This window comes from Bos indicus, chromosome 4 (assembly GCF_029378745.1).
Source record: "Bos indicus isolate NIAB-ARS_2022 breed Sahiwal x Tharparkar chromosome 4, NIAB-ARS_B.indTharparkar_mat_pri_1.0, whole genome shotgun sequence".
Taxonomy (NCBI): domain Eukaryota; kingdom Metazoa; phylum Chordata; class Mammalia; order Artiodactyla; family Bovidae; genus Bos; species Bos indicus.
Window position 1 is genome coordinate 74,812,196 of NC_091763.1, and position 19,445 is coordinate 74,831,640.

Below are 19,445 nucleotides of genomic sequence, written 5' to 3' on the forward strand. Positions count from 1 at the left end.
GATATTTCAAAATTATACTAGGATAAAGATAAATGACTTTATCTGTGTCTTTTACTAAAGCACAACTTCAAATACCTTTGTATAATAGATGAGTAATAAATAAGTTGGAGATGAGTTTTAGCAAACTCTACTGCTACTGCTAAGTCACTTTAGTCGTGTCCGACTCTGTGCGACCCCATAGACGGCAGCCCACCAGGCTTGTCTGTCCCTGGGATTCTCCAGGCAAGAACACTGGAGTGGGTTGCCATTTCCTTCTCCAATGCATCGTCTGTCCCTGGGATTCTCCAGGCAAGAACACTGGAGTGGGTTGCCATTTCCTTCTCCAATGCATGAAAGTGAAAAGTGAAAGGGAAGTCGCTCAGTCGTGTCCGACTCTTCGAAACCCCATGGACTACAGCCCACCAGCCTCCTCCATCCATGGGATTTTCCAGGCAGGAGTACTGGAGTGGGGTGCCATTGCCTTCTCCTTAGCAAACTCTGCTGCTGCTGCTAAGTCGCTTCAGTCATGTCCGACTCTGTGCGACCCCATAGACGGCAGCCCACCAGGCTCCCCTGTCCCTGGGATTCTCCAGGCAAGAACCTGGAGTGGGTTGCCATTTCCTTCTCCAATGCAGGAAAGTGAAAAGTGAAAGGGAAGTCGCTTAGTCGTGTCTGACTCTTCACAACCCCATGGACTACAGCCCACCAGCCTCCTCCGTCCATGGGATTTTCCAGGCAAGAGTGCTGGAGTGGAGTGCCATTGCCTTCTGGGAGATAGTAAAGGACAGGGAAGCCTGGTGTGCTGTAGTTCATGGCGTCGCAAAGAGTTGGACACAACTTAGCAACTGAACAGCAGTAACAACAAAGTTCAGTGTTTAATTGGTAATACCAGGCATCAGATCTTTTTCCTTTTCTTAGAAACTTAAATGAGTGAAGTTCTCATCTATTCCTTTGTATCATGAAAGGACTTTAAATATTATCAAACACTTAGTTCTATATAAGTATCATATTTCTCCTTCATTCTGTTTACATGATACATCACATTATATTTCTTGAATAAGCCTGACCTGGTTATGGTGTATTATGTCTTTATTTTTTATGTTGCTGGATTCAATTAGCAAATATTTTTAGATTTGGGGGAGAATACCATGTTAATGTAAGTTTAATATTTCTTTTTTATCAATATTCCCTGAATAGTTTTGGAATCTAGTTTATTTTGACCTCAGAAAACAAGTTTGGAAGTATTCCTTCATTTTATTTTCTCTAGAAAGAGTTTGCCTAAGATTGTTTTTATATCTTTCTTAAATAATTTGTGGAATTCACCAATTAGTTTTCCAATTGAAAAGAAAACCGGAATTTTTTTTGTAGAAAGATTCTAAAGTATAGGTTTCATTTCTTTAATATGTATAAATATGTTAAGATTTTCTACTCATGTATAGGTTCTGATGTCTTTTTATAGGGACTTATTTTGTCTAAATTTTTGTTATTTCCTGCTATGTGAGCATTTATAATATCCTCTTAGTATTTTTAATGTCTGTAGGATATAAAGTGATGCCTTCTTTTTCTTTCTTGGTATTAGTCGTTTCTGCCTTCTCTCCTTTTCCTTGATGGGTTTCACTAGGGTTGATCGATACCAATATTATTAGTCTTTTTAAAGAATCAATTGTTGCATCATTGTTTCTATGCTATTTTGTTTTTCTATTTAATTAATTTTGTGGAATTTTTTTCATTCAATTTTATCTTTTCTATTTCTTGAGATACATGCTAGGATCATAGATTTTTCAACTGTTCTTTTGCTCTAATATATCCATCTAAGGCTGTAAATTCTCCTGTGAAGCCAACAGGGTTCCATATGCTCTTATCATTAAATTCAAACTGTTTTCCAGTTTTCATTGTGATCTTCTTTTCAATCTTTGGGAAATTTAGAAGTATATTATTTAATTTCTGAACAGAGAAGGATGTTCTATTTTTTTCTCTTATTATTACAATAATGCTATGAATTAAAGAGGCAAAAGACAGGCCATGATAGGCATGAGAGAGTTACTACCTCAAAAGTGGGAACAAAATAAGTGTGACTCATACCCATAGGTGGTAAAACTTGAAAGCACATGAGTGAAAGAGGCCAAGCTGATGGCCTTTATGCACCAACCCTCACAACCACCACTACACACAACCACCATCACAAAACAGCCAGCAGAAACAGGTCTCTCTCTTTTTTTTCCCCAAGAGGGAGCCATGTTAAATAATTATCATATTATTTTTGAATCATAGATAAATACCATGTTAAATAGAAAAGAGATTTCGATTGACCCCAGCAGGCTTGCCATTCCTGGGAAGACTAGAGGGAGATTGGGCTCAATTTACCACCACCACCAGCAGTGACTTGTTCAGCCCATGTCTGTTGCAACCCAGGAAAACAGTGAAAGGAACAGTGAAACCCTGGCAACAACTTCAGCCCCTCACTCCATGTGAGGCACTTCACAGCAGGCACTTCAGCAAATAATCTCATGCCAAGATAAGATGTAATTAAAAGCAATTTAAAAAAGCAAGTATTTCAGGTATGCCAGCACTGTAAAAGACAGTAAATGAATAAAGCTTGAAGAAATAGTTAATAGAGCACCCAGAGGAGACCTTTAGGAATAATTAATTTGGGGAAAGCAAAGGAGAACATTGCATCTACAGAAAAAAGGCAGCAATGAGAAACAATTGGGATTAGTTTTTAAATAGTTGAAATTAAACTACACTGGCAAAGTCTCTTCAAAGTTCAATTTTTAAGCAAAGAAATAAACTGATTTGAGAGAATGAAGGAAAATATTCTTTGAGAAGATATTTTTGATAGAAATAAACTCACAAATTGAATTTAACAATAAAGCCTTGTTAAGTTATTACCTTCCTTTTTATTTAAGGTGCTGCATTTTGGGATGTTACCCCTCAGAGGATTACTTTCTTGAAAAAGAAGGCATTTTTCTCCTTTTGGATTTATTAGCAGTAAGTATAATAACTGTTTAACAAAAATTAAATATGTCTTTATTAGCTCTTTACAAACTGAGTATCACAGAACACTACTCTGTGATTAAATGTGCCCCCAAATAGTGTTTAAATGTTTGTTTTAAACAAAAATCCCTCCTGGAGTTCCATAATGTGCATTGGCATAATAAAGAGTCTGAAAATTCCTCCAGTGAAGAAATTGGTTTACTTAGATGAATGTTCCCAAACATATGACAGCAGGGAATTTGTTTTATGTGGATTTTCCCCCACAAAATTAAAGAAACAGCTAGACTACTTCAAAGTCAATAATCATTTACTAATAACTTCTAGCTTGACAAACAAGGAAAGATCAACATTTAAAAAAAAAACTGTGTGATTTGTAGGTAATGTGAAGACTCTAGTGTGTCATAGAATAATCCAGAAAGGCTGAGAAGAATGGCAAAGACTCACATTTATCCTTACAGTAATCCCCTCCTAGCCTCAATAAGTGTGTCCATAGTTAAGATAATATAAAGAAAAAGTATACTTTTGTTTCAGTAAAACTCTGAGAGATATTCTCATGCAGAGTTCTAGGTATGTCACTGCCTGTGATTGCCACCATTCTTGATATTATTAACAGAATAATGAACCTACTTTAACTTAGCAAAGATACTAAACTTATTTGTGTCCTTTCATCTCTGTGAAAGAAAATTAGTTGACACCAGAGATGATAGCAAGCTCATTAGATATAAAACACTACAAACAAAAAATAAGTAAATAATAATTATAATAATAAAAATAACCCACCTTGAATGAGTCATAAGCAGAAACCCTTTGAAAGTTCAGAAAATTGAGCATAATACAAAGGATATATGCATAGTTCTACTTGCTGCTAAGTCACTTCAGTCGTGTCCAACTCTGTGCGACTCCATAAACAGCAGCCCACCAGGCTTCCCCGTCCCTGGGATTCTCCAGGCAAGAACACTGGAGTGGGTTGCCATTTCCTTCTCCAATGCATGAAAGTGAAAAGTGAAAGTGAAGTTGCTCAGTCGTGTCTAACTCTGTGCGACCCCATGGACTGCAGCCTACCAGGCTCCTCCGTCCATGGGATTTTCCAGGCAAGAATACTGGAGTGGAGTGCCATTGCCTTCTCCACATAGCTCTACTTAGGCAGACTTAAACGACATATATCTCACCATGTTTCTCTGACTAGAGTATGTCTAGAAGCACATGGTCAGTGTCAGGGAATTCTCAAAGCTACAAAATTAATTTGTCATATCTTCCTGGAATGTAGCTTCTACTTAATATTTGGAAGTAAGGAATGATATTATGTGTGTGTGTGTGTGTATGTATGTATATATATATATATATATATAAAGTAATTAAAATTTATTTTAAAAATTAAAAGACATTTCTTACTTATATTCATTCTCCTTCACCATTAGGGTTTCTGGATGGAAAGATATGAAGGCTGGTAGGAGAAGCCATATAGCACAGTGATTGTGAGCACAGACTGGAATCAGTCTGATTGAGGCCTCTTGGAGTTGTTAGCTGTGTAACTTTGACAAATTATTTAACACCTCTGTTACCAATTTCTTCATCTATAAAATAGAGATAACAGTATTATCTACCTCATGCATTGCTGCTAGGATTGTATGAATAATTATGTGCATGTGTGTATACATTTACATGCAGTGGTTTGAATAGTTCCTGACATATTTTTGCTGTGTTTTCTTGAATGTAATTATTAGATTGTACTGAATGACTTCCAGAAAAACATCTATTTCCGCTTTATTGACTATACCAAAGCCTTTGACTGTGTGGATCACAAGAAACTGTGGAAAATTCTGAAAGAGATGGGAATACCAGACCATCTGACCTGCCTCTTGAGAAACCTATATGCAGGTCAGGAAGCAACAGTTAGAACTGGACATGGAACAACAGACTGGTTCCAAATAGGAAAAGGAGTGCGTAAAGGCTGTATACTGTCACCCTGCTTATTTAACTTCTATGCAGAGTACATCATGAGAAACGCTGGGCTGGAAGAAGCACAAGCTGGAATCAAGATTGCCGGGAGAAATACCAATAACCTCAGATATGCAGATGACACCACCCTTATGGCAGAAAATGAAGAGGAACTAAAAAGCCTCTTGATGAAAGTGAAAGAGGAGAGTGAAAAAGTTGGCTTAAATCTCAACATTCAGAAAATGAAGATCATGGCATCTGGTCCCATCACTTCATGGGAAATAGATGGGGAAACAGTGGAAACAGTATCAGACTTTTTTTTTTTTAGGCTCCAAAATCACTGCAGATGGTGACTGCAGCCATGAAATTAAAAGACGCTTACTCTTTGGAAGGAAAGTTATGACCAACCTAGATAGCATATTCAAAAGCAGAGACATTACTTTGCCAACAAAGGTCTGTCTAGTCAAGGCTATGGCTTTTCCATTGGTCATGTGTGGATGTGAGAGTTGGACTGTGAAGAAAGCTGAGCGCCGAAGAATTGATGCTTTTAAACTGTGGTGTTGGAGAAGACTCTTGAGAGTCCCTTGGACTGCAAGGAAATCCAAACAGTCCATTCTAAAGGAGATCAGCCCTGGGTGTTCTTTGGAAGGACTGATGCTAAAGCTGAGACTCCAGTACTTTGGCCACCTCATGCAAAGAGTTGACTCATTGGAAAAGAGTCTGATACTGGGAGGGATTGGGGGAAGGAGGAAAAGGGGACGACAGAGGATGAGATGGCTGGATGGCATCACAGAATCAATGGACGTGAGTTTGAGTGAACTCTGAGAGTTGGTGATGGACAGGGAGGCCTGGCATGCTGCGATTGATGGGGTCACAAAGAGTCGGACACGACTGAGCAACTGAACTGAACTGAACTGAATGTAGATTAAACCAACCAAGCTAATTATAAATTACAAATAATCTTTAATGAAGTTTGTATATAAACTTCAACCATTGACATTTGCCTCCCTCCTAAAACTGAAGTATGTGGTGGTAGTTTTAGTTAAGTCATATCTGACTCTTGTGACTCATGGACTGTAGCACACCAGGCTCCTCTGTCCATGGGATTTCCCAGGCAAGAATACTGGTGTGGGTTGTTATTTTCTTCTCCAGGGAATCTTCCCAATGTAGGGATCGAACCCATGTCTCCTACATTGCAGGTGGATTCTTTACCACTGAGCCATTAGGCATTCCCAAAGTGAAGTAGAAGAATAAAAAACTGACTTGATTAAGGATTGTGATTAATACAATCTGTTAAAATATTTATTCAGTGTGTAATAACTGGACATGGAACAACAGACTGGTTCCAAATAGGAAAAAGAGTACATCAAGGCTGTATATTGTCACCCTGCTTATTTAACTTATATGCAGAGTACATCATGAGAAACACTGGGCTGGAAGAAGCACAAGCTGGAATCAAGATTGCCGGGAGAAACACCAATAACCTCAGATATGCAGATGACACCACCCTTATGGAAGAAAGTGAAGAAGAACTAAAGAACCTCTTGATGAAAGTGAAAGAGGAGAGTGAAAAAGTTGGCTTAAAGCTCAGCATGCAGAAAACGAAGATCATGGCATCCGGTCCCATCACTTCATGGGAAATAGATGAGGAAACAGTGGAAACAGTGTCAGACTTTATTTTTTGGGTTCCAAAATACTGCAGATGGTGACTGCAGCCATGAAATTAAAAGACTCTTACTCCTTGGAAGGAAAGTTATGCCCAACCTAGATAGCATATTGAAAAGCAGAGAAGGAAATGGCAACCCACTCCAGTGTTCTTGCCTGGAGAATCCCAGAGATGGGGAAGTCTGGTAGGCTGCCGTCTAAGGGATCGCACAGAGTCGGACACGACTGAAGCGACTTAGCAGCAGCAGCAGCAGTCAAGGCTATGGTTTTTCCAGTGGTCATACATGATTGTGAAAGTTGGACTGTGAAGAAAAGAGCATCGAAGAATTGATACTTTTGAACTGTGGTGTTGGAGAAGACTCTTGAGCGTCCCTTGGACTGCAAGGAAATCCAAACAGTCCATTCTAAAGGAGATCAGCCCTGGGTGTTCTTTGGAAGGACTGATGCTAAAGCTTAAACTCCAGTACTTTGGCCACCTCATACGAAGAGTTGACTCATTGGAAAAGACTCTGATGCTGGGAGGGATTGGGGGCAGGAGGAGAAGGGGACGACAGAGGATGAGATGGCTGGATGACATCACAGAATTGATGGACGTGCGTTTGAGTGAACTCTGGGAGTTGGTGATGGACAGTGAGGCCTGGTGTGCTGCGACTGATGGGGTCACAAAGAGTCGGACTCGAGTGAACTGAACTGAACCGAATAATTGCTCATAAAGGTTAAATATTACTGAGAGTTTACTATGTGACAGTGTGTGTGTATGTTAGTCACTCAGTCGTGTCTGACAGTTTGCGACCCTATGGGCTGTAGCCCTCCAGTCTCCTCTGTCCATGGGATTCTCCAGGCAAGAATACTGGAATGGGTTACCATGCCCTCCTCCAAGGGATCTTCCCAACCCAGTGATTGAACCTGTGTCTCCTGTAGCTCCTGGGAAACCCCATATAAGTTATAATAACTCTCTAAAGCAGGTAATATTATCCATAATTTAATCAAACAGGAAACTGATAATGTATGTAATTCAGACAACAGGTTACATGTTTCTTTTGCCATATTCTATTAGCAGTACACTGTAAGAGTTTCTCAACCAAAAATATTTCACACAGAAGCCATAACTGTGTGGACGCCTTTGCTCTACTTGGACTTCTCTAGTGTGCTGCCATCCGTGGGGTCACTAGGAGTTGGATACGACTGAGCGACTTCACTTTCATTTTTCACTTTCATGCATTGGAGAAGGAAATGGCAACCCACTCCAGTGTTCTTGCCTGGAGAATCCCAGGGACAGGGGAGCCTGGTGGGCTGCCGTCTATGGGGTCGCACAGAGTCGGACACGACTGAAGCGACTTAGCAGCAGTAGCAGCAGCATACTTAAATTTTAGTTTACTGAAAACTATTTGTAGAAAAACAGGAAATATGCTTAATAAGATAGTTTTTCTTAAATGCTAATCTACTCTTTTATGGTTGCTGAGTTTCAAACTATAAAATTATACTTCGTTTTGATTTATTTTCACATGTGACTGCCATTTGGAGTTACTATCAGTTAGTCTCTTAATAATAATGAGGTTACAGCAAGGATGAGTCTTAACAAACTTTAATAAACCAGGTAAATTAAAAAGATCCTATAATTACACTCTTATGTATAGAACAGATGACCTTGCTCCACTTAATTTCAATATTTCTTTTTCTTATTGAACTAAATCAATGACATTTTTGTTCAGGTTATGTTTATGACTACATCAGAATTATATTCAATCTTTTTATTTCTGTTTTTTAAAAGTCTCTATTGTTTGAAAATGAACTCATTACAATGGTATCTATTTTAACAGGAGATGGTCACAAATCATACTTAGAGTCTTGATTTTATAAGGCAGTCATTTAGGAAAAAAACCTACTGATTAATACAATATTTCTCTTTTAAAAGACAATAATTCTTAAAATTTTTATTTTTTTATTTAAAATATATGTATTTATTGCAACATTTTTCTTTTTCTGTTTCCTTGCAAAAGTTAAACCAAAAAAAATTCTGCAATCTAATACTTGGAATAATGGTTGAATTCTGTGATAATCCCAAAACTGCGGCTCATGTCAATGCTTGGCGAGGGAAGAAGGACCAGACAGCTGCTAGTCTTTTAATTAAATTGTGGAGAAAGGAAGAAAAAGAACTAGGAGTAAAACGTGATAAATATGGGAAGATTGTTGGTAAGTGTATTTGTAATTGTTTGTAGAAATAATTAGATCCGTATTTTTAGAAAGAGACATTAGGAAAGTATGGGGCCTTCTACCTCTTTGTTTAAAGTTCTTTTCACAGGGGTCTGCAGATTGAAAGAAAACTAAGTAAATTAGTAGGTTCATGTTTTTATAGAATATTTTCAGGAAATGGTATTTGATTATATTCTTTAACTTGGAAAACAAAACTTAACAGGAGCATTTTCTTTGGGTTATCTGCTTTTGTAAGTATTTTCAGTAATCTTTCATTTACCAATAAAATTTGAAAAAACCTAAAGCATTTTCTTTGGGTTATCTGCTTTTGTAAGTATTTTCAGTAATATTTCATTTACCAATATAATTTGAGTGCTTAAAAAGTAGAGTGCTTAAGAACAATTTTTCTGGTATTTTGAACATTTCTGTTGATTCTCATTTATAGTTTACTTTTTATGTAAAGGAGGAAACTTTTCTAAATAAAAATAAATCAATGGTCATAAATTTAAGTGACTAGACTCTAAATTAATGAAGTTTATAGTACCAGAATTTATATTTCATTTATCTATTCTATAGTGCTATATCGGAGAAGGCAATGGCATCCCACTCCAGTACTTTTGCCTGGAAAATCCCATGGACGGAGGAGCCTGGTAGGCTACAGTCCATGGGGTCGCTAGAGTCAGACACAACTGAGCGACTTCACTTTCACTTTTCACTTTCATGCATTGGAGAAGGAAATGGCAACTGACTCCAGTGTTCTTGCCTGGAGAATCCCAGGGACGGGGGAGCCTGGTGGGCTGCCGTCTATGGGGTCGCTCAGAGTCGGACACAGCTGAAGTGACTTAGCAGCAGCAGCAGCATAGTGCTCTATTACATTTTCTAAACCTCTTATGATTCTTATTATAATTTTATATGTTAGTATTGTTTATTTTTAAGTGAAAATACTTCCCCTTTAACTCCTGGTGATTTCTCTCTTCAATCCATTTGTATTATTTCTAACTTCTAACCCATAACATCATAAAATAGTTTTTATATTTATAGGATAACATATAGAAACCAAAAGCAAATAGGAGATTAAATCATTGTTAAACTGACATGTTCAGTTTCTGGATCTCAAAATTAGAAAAGTTTTTTATGTGAAAGTTTCAGTTTTAAAAAGTAATTTTGTGAAATTTTTATACTTTACATAAATAGTAAAAAATTAAATTTTTCCAACAGAATGGGGAAAAATTGCTGGTTACTTATGTTTTTAAAAGAGTAACCATGTATCAGGCAGTACTGTATTCTGTTAGTATGATGTCTAGACTAAAATCTTAAAATTATTAATTTACTACAATTTTTATCTGTCCTTTCTATATTTTTATGATATCCAATGATTAGATACAAAGAAACCTTTATTTACTAGTTTTCAAGAAGAGCAAAAAATCATACCACTGCCTGCTAACTGCCCAACTATTGCAGTTATGGATGTTGCTGAGAATATCAGAGCAAAAATTTATGCTGTGTTGGGCAAACTAGGTAAGAAGTTACTTGTCAAATTCTAAAGAGCCTCTCTTTCTTTGCTGAGTATTGTGAATTGATTTCACTTTGGAGTCCGTTTTTCAGACATGATGAATAAAAGTCCCTTTATATAGACAAATGCATGTTCCATTGTTATCACAATGCAACCAGCTGCCCCCTTGAGCTCTGGATTTGGGGGAAGGCATCAGTATTTTTTAAGCTCCCCAGGCAATTCCAGAGTACAGTCAGGATTAAAGACAATTAGTTTAGATGATTAGACTTAAATAGTAGAATTCTGAATCACCTGAGGACTTAACTTCGCTTCTTATTAAGAAAAAAGTCCTCACTCTAAAGATTGTAAAAGTACAGTATCATGGTCTGACCACAGCACAGAAAGCGTTCCTTTTTTAATGACTACATAAGGATGACCTGGCAGAGGTTTGTTACAGGAGGAAGCCAGATGCTCACAGAAGTAACATTTTCATAAATCAGGATGAAATCAAAAGGAATCATTTGCATTTTTATGATAGATATATGCCTTTTAGAATTATTTGCTCAGTTAAAGTAATTCTCTCTTTATAAACTTTGTTTAGATTTTGAAAATTTACCTGGCTTATCTGCTGAAGATTTTGTCACTCTGTGTATCATACATAGATATCTTGATTTTAAAGTGAGTACCTTCTTAGCCTTGTTATTAAAATCTAGTATACAAGTCATCAGTTGGGAAAGATCTATTCATATTTGTGAGCAATAATCCACATACTATATAGTTTTTAGTTTTCATTTTACATCTGATACTATTCAAGGAGCATACAATTAATTAATTGGGTAATTCCATGGGATAAAATTTCATCCAACTTTTAGTTTATAAAGAAAGATAGACATTACTGAATAGAAGCCTAACAGATCTTTAAAACATAATTTCTTCTCTTTTAGAAGGGTATTTAGAGCTAGAATTGGGACTTCCCTGGTGGTCCAGTGGTTAAGAATCCACCTGCCAATGCAAGGGACACAGGTTCGATCCCTGGTCTGGGAAGATCCCACATGCCACAGGGCAACTAAGCCTGGTGCCACAACTACTGAGCCTGTGCTCCAGAGTGAGCCTGTGCTTTGCCACAGGAGAAGCCACTGCAATGAGAAGCCTGTGCATGGCAATGAAGAGTAGCCCTGGCTCTCAGCAACTAGAAAAAGCCCACACACAGCAACGAAGACTAAGTGCAGTCAAAAGTTTCAAAAATAATTTTCTTTAAAAGAGCTAGAATTGAATGAATTATTACTTATTAAAATAAATTAATACTTATTAAAGTATTGTTTTATCATTACATTATCCAATGGTCAAATATCAATTAATAGTCCTGGGTTGCTTACTTCTCTGGTTATATACTTTTTGGTAAATAAATGCCTTTGAACTTCTAGAAAAGCCTTTTTAAGTAAACATGCTCTTCTAATATTAGTACTATGTATTGAATGCTGTAAATGAATAAATCTCTACTTAAAAAGGGAAAACAAGGCTTAATTTTACCCATATCCTGGATGAATATTTTTTTCCTCTAAATTTAAATATACTCAAATGCAGTAATTTCCATATATCCCAGTATATGAGGTGGAGCTACAGCATGATGAAATCAACATATTAAGAGTTTTAGGTCAAGTATTACCTTAGCTAGAAGATGAGGGACAAGGCCCTGTTTCTGGGATGACTAGGTACCAGGATTCCAGAAATCTCCATCTTCACTGTTCTATAAATTCATCTTGACCCAGTCTTCAAACAGGGCTTTAGAAAGGAAAGCATCAGTACTTCAGGAGGATGAAAGTAAAGCAACAATTTGTGCAGCTGTGAAAACAGAGTGACTATAAAGGAGAGGGCAGTGATTATGGCAATGAACTACACTTAGATAGTAGAGCCTTCTCTGTGAATACTTATCATTGAAAAACATTAGGTAAGTGATTCCTGAATACTCAAATGTAACTGTTGCCTCAAATCATTCCCAGTGCCACTTATTCCCAAAGAGTAAGTTAGGAAAAGCTGGTTCCGTAAGTGTTAACTTTGGAATGATCACTCAAATACATTTTAGGTTACCTAAAAGTATATCATTTATTTTTGGTTAGTTTAACTTGTTTAAACTTTGCTATAACAGATTGGAGAAATATGGAATGAAATATATGAAGAAATAAAATTAGAAAAGCTAAGACCAGTCACCACAGACAAAAAAATTTTGGAATCTATTACAGCAGCATCAGAAAATATTGGAAAGATGGTTGTTTCTCTGCAAAGTGAGATGATTGAAAGCCAAGCACGCCAAGATGTGCAAAATGAACAAAAAGTATATACAAAAGTAAGCCAAAATAATTTCAGTGTATAAACTAGTTGAAATTATCCCTAAGGTATTTGCCTTATTTGTGAATGCTTCAGCACTTAAGAGTCATTTTGTGATTTTCTTTTATAGTTACTTTCTGTGTCTTTGTACAGATTGAAAGAAAACATGGAGTAAATAGCTTGAAATTCAATTATTGTAGTCAATGCTGGTCTATGACATTATAATTTTATTTCTAAAGGCTTACATTTCCATTTTTGAAATGTCAGAGTTTCAAAAATTGTGGTCTATTTAAGTGCACATATCTAGAAAATTCTGACAAACAGTGTATCTCTGTGACTGTAAGTTTAACCTCAATGAGAAAGTCGGCCCTTGTCCCTCACTCTGTGACAGGCCCTCACTTGTATGCCAACCAGAGGCACATCTCCTCACCTCAGTGCCAAATCACATGCTGTGAGCACTCTGTAAATGTGCTGTCTGACTTTAGCTAGTCAGAAAAAGCCTGTTGGGAAAATATAAGCCATTTTTCCCCAAAAGCTTTACACAGGTGAGAAACAACACACCTGACGTTTTTGAGCAAATAGGTTAAGTGACTAAGTGAACTTGTCCACCGATGCAGAGATGATATAGACTCCCCATTGCTGCTTGGTGATCCTTTATGACTAAAGTTAAATATTTAGAACTCTTTAAGGTGATTTCCAAAGTGTTTTTCTATTGCCTGATGTTTTCACTTATACTGTTAAATGTTTATGTCTTCCGTCTAGCAGAACTTAGCATCCACTTATAAATTCTGCTCCATCTTAGATACCTCCCTTCTTAAAAGTTTTATTTGTTGGAGAGTTTTTATTGCAAGGATACTGCCATTTAAGCCATTCTTTGGATCTTTAGTGGAGTATCCCTGATGGAAGTTCTGCTTCTCAGTAGTTATATTGAGTGGCAGTGTTCTGCTGTGTGGACTAGCTATTGCTGATCTGCTGATTATCGTTGCTTTGTTATCATGGCTCTGACCCCACTTATTTTTTAGCAGTTGTTTAATTAAATACCCTTAGGTTCATAATTTAAGCTTAATAATATACTATATACCAACCAAGGGCATGTGTTTTCTGATTATATATTTAGTGGAGAGTCTGTTGAGAACCACAGTCTTTGTAGTTTGTCAGTAGTATTTCCCAGACTGTAACTCCACAACAAACTCAGCACTCTCACAAAATTGCTTGTCTTGCTGAAGTCATAAATTAGAAGAAGCTCCACCAATATAATCTTGCCTAAACTATTATCAGTGGCAGCAGAAATCTCTTTATTTTCTCTGTGGATTTGCTGTTGGGTCATTTATGTAACTTGCTCTGGATTATACTCTGTTTTTGCAAGTGATATTTATTTAAAACAGTCTTGCTGAGAACGATTATTGTTATTCTCATATTTTATATTTTTATAACACCAGTTTTTCATTACATTTCATGGGAAGCAGTTCAAACCTTGGCCACGTAGTGAGGAGAGAATTTTGTTTGTTTGTTTGTTTTAAGACCTTCGTTATTTAAGTTGTTAAACTCTAATCTTTTTGCTAGTTGGCCTTAAAATTTATATTGGCAAAAACTAGCTCTTTCTTCAAAATAGAGGTATTCAAGCCCTTTGACGAACTCTTAATTATCTTTCTCATTTCAGATACAAGCCACACACAAGCAAAGAGAATTGGCTAATAAATCATGGGAAAATTTCTTGGCCAGAACATCAAATGCTAAAACTTTAAAGGTAGGATTTTTTAAATATTATGATAACCACAAAAAGCAGCCAACTCTGACAGAATTTTTCAGGGAAATATTCATTCACCTTTTTCTGTTGATCTTTCTGTGGGATACCAACATTGTTGATCCTCATTTGCAGTTTAAGATGATAACTGAAACTAAGCATTTTTCACAGTTTCAGAAGATACCACTCTGAGCTTCATTTGGCTTAGCAGGGTGATGCAAGGATGGTGTTCCTGGTTTGCATAAAAGAGATGAGAGTTAGTCAGGAATAAGCAGGAGTGTGCTTCTGCTTTCCATTCTGAGCCTTCTTATTCACTGATTCTGTAAGAAGCAGAGTGAAGGACACAAATAACAACTGTCCATATTGCCCTCTCGATCAAAGATGTTTTCCCTGTGACCACCATAAGAAACATTATATTAAAGATTAAATAGGAATTTGAGAAAATGTGATAACCTGCTTCAGCAATAAGCTTGAAAGTAATCTAAAAAGTTTATAATGCTAATTGTTCACTTGAAATATGTAAGAACATCATAGAGTTCTAAAATCTCATTACTTTTTTCCATTTGTGCTTGGGATACACTTTTACATAATGTGATAATTTTTCCTCTAAATATGAAATCATTAAATGATATATTAGCCCACAAAAATAGTGGAACCATATTAAGATAGGAAAATCAAAATTAACAACAAGCTTATTCAAGATACCATGTCTCCCCCTTCTCATGAAAAGTTCTTCCCAATGTTATTTACCAAATAGCCCCATAACTACCTGTACTTTTAAGGAAGAGTTTATGAAAACCCTCCCACACAGATTAGTTGTTACCTAGGATTTCACCTGTTCTAGTGCCTCAACTATTGAATTTGAAGGTAACTGCAGCAAATTATCAGAGAAGGCAATGGCACCCCACTCCAGTACTCTTGCCTGGAAAATCCCATGGACGGAGGAGCCTGGTAGGCTCCAGTCCATGGGGTCGCTAAGAGTCGGGCATGACTGAGTGACTTCACTTTCACTTTTCACTTTCATGCATTGGAGAAGGAAATGGCAACCCACTCCAGTATTCTTGCCTGGAGAATCCCAGGGACAGAGGAGCCCAGTGGGCTTCCGTCTATGGGGTCCCACAGAGTGGGACACGACTGAAGTGACTTAGCAACAGCAGCAGCAAATTATATAGTTTGCATTATTCTGAATTCTTAAAACATTTAAGTGTACTGGATTAGTATTTGTACAAAATAATTTGAAAACATGCATCATCTATTGTAAATTTAGTAGTTTATTCAACCATGTGCAAAAAACTGAGCCTGATTTCCTTAGGAACTATTTTATCCCTTGGTCATATATTGCCAGTACCTCTGGAAATTTCAGTAACATTTTTAGTTGTTTCCTGCAATGTGCAAAGGATATAACTTGCTAATAACTATTTTCTTAGCTTAAATGAATAAATGCTAGATCTAGTGCTAATAAATTATAAACCAGACACAAATATATTTTGTATACTTCTTTGTAAGTACCATAGTTAATGCTTTAATAACAATTTTATTTTCTTTCTAATTTAAAAATCTTCAGAAAGCAAAAAGACTTCAAGAGAAAGCTATAGAATCCTCTAGATATGGTGAAAGACCACCAAATGCGATATTTCACAGAACAGATATTAAAGGCCTTAACGCAACAGTAAGATTTTTTTTTTCTCCATAACTTTTCTTAATAGATAATGAATTTAGTTCCCAAAGAATGTTATTTCCATGAGGTTTTGTCTCATACTTTTTCTTTTTGCTTTAAAATGTCAAGTAGTTAAGGCATATTTATCCCTGCCCTTACCTAGTGCTGGTTTAGACCAGACCTAGCCCTCCAGGATTCCCAAGAAACTGCTGTAAACACTAGTCAAAGTAGGTCTCTACATCTCATTGACAGGAAGTGTGCAGTGCCTCCTTTGCTTGTTAATAGATCCATACCATATTCCAGTGTTCTTGGTGTCCTCTTCTGGAAATAATTTGGCCCTGATTGCAAAGGCCCCAAAGCCCTGATTTTTCCATTATTACACACTGCCTCCTAGTTACTATATGCATTTTGTGTCTTATCCAAAGTTAGCTAAAGGATGAATAAATTTTCCTCTTAGTGAAAATTTTTATAAATGGCCTCTTAAATGTTTAATTTTGCTTTTATAGGTGCCTTCTGGTGGGGTAGTAACAGTGGAAAGCACTCCTGCCCGATTAGTGGGAGGACCTCTGGCTGATACAGATATTGCTCTTAAGAAACTGCCTATTCGAGGAGGAGCCTTACAGAAGGTGAAAGCAGTAAAAACTGTGGATGAGCCAAAGAAGAGTGATCCCGCATAAAATACTCTAAAGGATTTTTGAAATAAATTCCACTGATAATTTTTAGCTAAATATCTTTATATATAAATGTAAAGCAAACATTTTAGAATAAATATTTTAGTAAAATACTATTAAAAATAAAAGAAAGGAAATATAATATATTGTTATTAAAAGTATCAACATATACTGTGAGAAGAGTTATCATCAGTTTCTTTCTAAAGATTACAGTCCTCTTAACTGAAAATTGTAAAACATATTGTATCAGTTAAGACTCTTTCAACTGATGTGAACAGCTCCAACTGATTTGAGCCAAAAAGCAAAACAAAAAAAAAAAACACAATAACAAAAGTCAAATATAAAACTAATTAAAACTATAGGCATTGTTGGATCCAGAAACTGAAACTCTGTGAGTAGATCTTCTCTTTTCCTAGAAGCTCCTGAATTATATTCTCCCAGGTTGATATCCAGTAGGAAAGAGTGCATGCCTACCTCTCAACAGTCTCTGCAACTGTCTCTGCATCTTGAGACATCTGATTGGCCACATGCCCACTCCTGAACCATTCATCATGACCTTAGCCAGATCTGAGGACTGCTTACACCCAGAGCCTGAAGGTCAGTCCCATCTAAAGCATATGGTTAGAGTGGGGTCAGGCTAAGTACATAAGTTATTATAAATATATATAAATATGGACAGCAAAAATTTTGCAGCAAGTATGTTGGTCAAAGTAAAAGTTCTTCTCCTATAAAAACCAAATGTTAGTCAGAAGCTAAACAATAACAATTAAAAATAAAGATAGTTTTTAAAAAATTGTATTTATACTTAACTGGAGAAAAATTGTTTTACAATGTTGTGTTGTTTTTGTTGTTCAGTCACTCAGTCATGTCCAACTCTTTGTGACCCCATGGACTGCAGCACACCAGGCTTCCCTGTGCTTCACTATCTCACAGAGTTTGCTCTAACTCATGTCCGTTGAGTCGATGATGCCAACCAACTATCTCATCCTCTGTCACACCTTTCTTCTCTTGCCCTCAATCATTCCCAGCATCAGGGTCTTTTCTAGTGAGTCAGCTTTTCACATCAGGTGGCTAAACTATTGGAGCTTCAGCTTCAGCATCAGTCCTTCCAATGAATATTCAGGGCTGATTTCTTTTAGGATTGACTGGTTTGATCTCTGTGCTGTCCAAGAGACTCTCAAGAGTCATCTCCAGCACAGTTCGAAAGCAGAGTTCTTTGGTGCTCAACCTTCTTTATGGTCAACTCTCAGATATGACTACTGGAAAAACCATAGATTTGACTATCTGGACCTTTGTCCTCAAAGTGATGTCTCTGCTTTTCAATATGCTGTCTAGGTTTATTATAGATTTTCTTCCAAGGAACAAGTGTCTTAATTTCATAGCTGCAGTCACTGTCCACAGTGATTCTGGAGCCCAAGAAAATAAAGTCTGTCACTGTTTCCACTTGTTCCCCATCTATTTGCCATGAAGTAATAGGACCAAATGCCATGATCTTCGTTTTTTGAGTGTTGACTTTTAAGCCAGCTTTTTCACTCTCCTCTCTCACCTTCATCAAGAGGCTCTTTAGTTGCTCTTTGCTTTCTGCCATTAGGGTGGTATCATCTGCATATCTGAGGTTATTGATATTTCTCCCAGCAATCTTGATCTTGTTATTCATCCAGCCCAGCATTTCACATGATGTACTCTGCACAGAAATTAAGCAGGGTGACAATACACAGCCTTGTCATACTCCTTTCCCAATTTTGAACCAGTCTGTTGTTCTGACTATTGCTTCTTGACCTACATATATTGGTTTCTGTCACACATCAACATGAATCAGTCATGTCCCCTCCCTCTTTAAGATCCCTCCCACCTCCCACCCAATCCCACACCTCTAGATTGTCACAGAGCACCAGGCTGAGTTCCCTGTGCTATACAGCAATTTCCCATTAGCTATCTATTTTAACTCTTAATATATAAATAAATCCCAATGATACTTCTCTTTAATGGGGATGGAAAGTGGGTGTGGAGGGAAACTGTTTTGGTGGTGGAGGTACCTTGCCACATAGAGGTAGATCCCTTAATACTGGATGTAGAGCAATAAGTGTCTGTGTCCCTGTGTGCCATTATGTGTTTCCAAAGCCTGGAACCCCGTCAACCCCCTTCTTCACTCAAGAAGCTGCAAAGTTGAGTTCCTGTCCAGGGCTGGGAGAGACAAGACTCTGTTTCCTCAGAAAGGAAAATATGTTGGAATTTGAGCCTAGTCTCTAGACCCATAGGGTGCACATAGCAGTGTACTGGCTAAATGTATAAGAACCAGCTCTTCAAGGGGAAAAAGCTCTTATATATAGTGTTTGCCAATTTGCATGATATAAATATTCCCAGGATGACCAATTTCAAGCTACCAACATGGTGCTGCTGAAAGCAGAGTTGGGAAGATATGCATAGGATCCACTTGCATTATCAAATAAAAGAGGGTTCCAACACCCCACTGGGCCCACCCTCTCCTACTTTCTCCTCCCTCTTCCCCTTACACTTCCTCCTCCAACTCACATTCCTCCAGGATTTTTCATTATTCCCTCTGTGAGGATAGTAGCATTTGCAATGAGAGAAGAAATGACAGCTACTGATGTTGTTCTAATTAGAATGAGTTGCCAGTGACCTCTCAGCCTGGCCTGGCTGCCCACTCTCCTGTGGCTCATAGGGGTACATAATATGCATCAGCTTATCAGTGATCTTTGTCTTCTCTTGAATCCCTTTCTCTATTACCACCACCCCCAAGAGGACAGCAGAAGGCATAATTTGTTC

General features: G+C 37.2%; 1 protein-coding gene across 11 annotated transcripts in view; it reads left to right on the forward strand.

Annotated features, from left to right (window-relative positions):
• The window catches only part of CFAP69 (cilia and flagella associated protein 69), a 60,249-nt gene extending 43,422 nt beyond the window's left edge, over window positions 1-16,827 (forward strand). For 10 of the 11 annotated variants that reach the window (XM_070787968.1, XM_070787971.1, XM_070787972.1 and 7 more), the window contains 8 exons: window positions 2,886-2,967; window positions 8,577-8,769; window positions 10,150-10,287; window positions 10,863-10,939; window positions 12,408-12,605; window positions 14,247-14,333; window positions 15,895-15,999; window positions 16,494-16,827. In XM_070787968.1, the coding sequence (XP_070644069.1) occupies window positions 2,886-2,967; window positions 8,577-8,769; window positions 10,150-10,287; window positions 10,863-10,939; window positions 12,408-12,605; window positions 14,247-14,333; window positions 15,895-15,999; window positions 16,494-16,664 (1,051 nt within the window). In that variant the 3' untranslated portion in view covers window positions 16,665-16,827. The remainder of the gene's footprint in view (window positions 1-2,885; window positions 2,968-8,576; window positions 8,770-10,149; window positions 10,288-10,862; window positions 10,940-12,407; window positions 12,606-14,246; window positions 14,334-15,894; window positions 16,000-16,493) is intronic. The other variant, XM_070787969.1, reaches the window with a different exon arrangement.
• The last annotated feature ends 2,618 nt before the right edge of the window (window positions 16,828-19,445 follow it).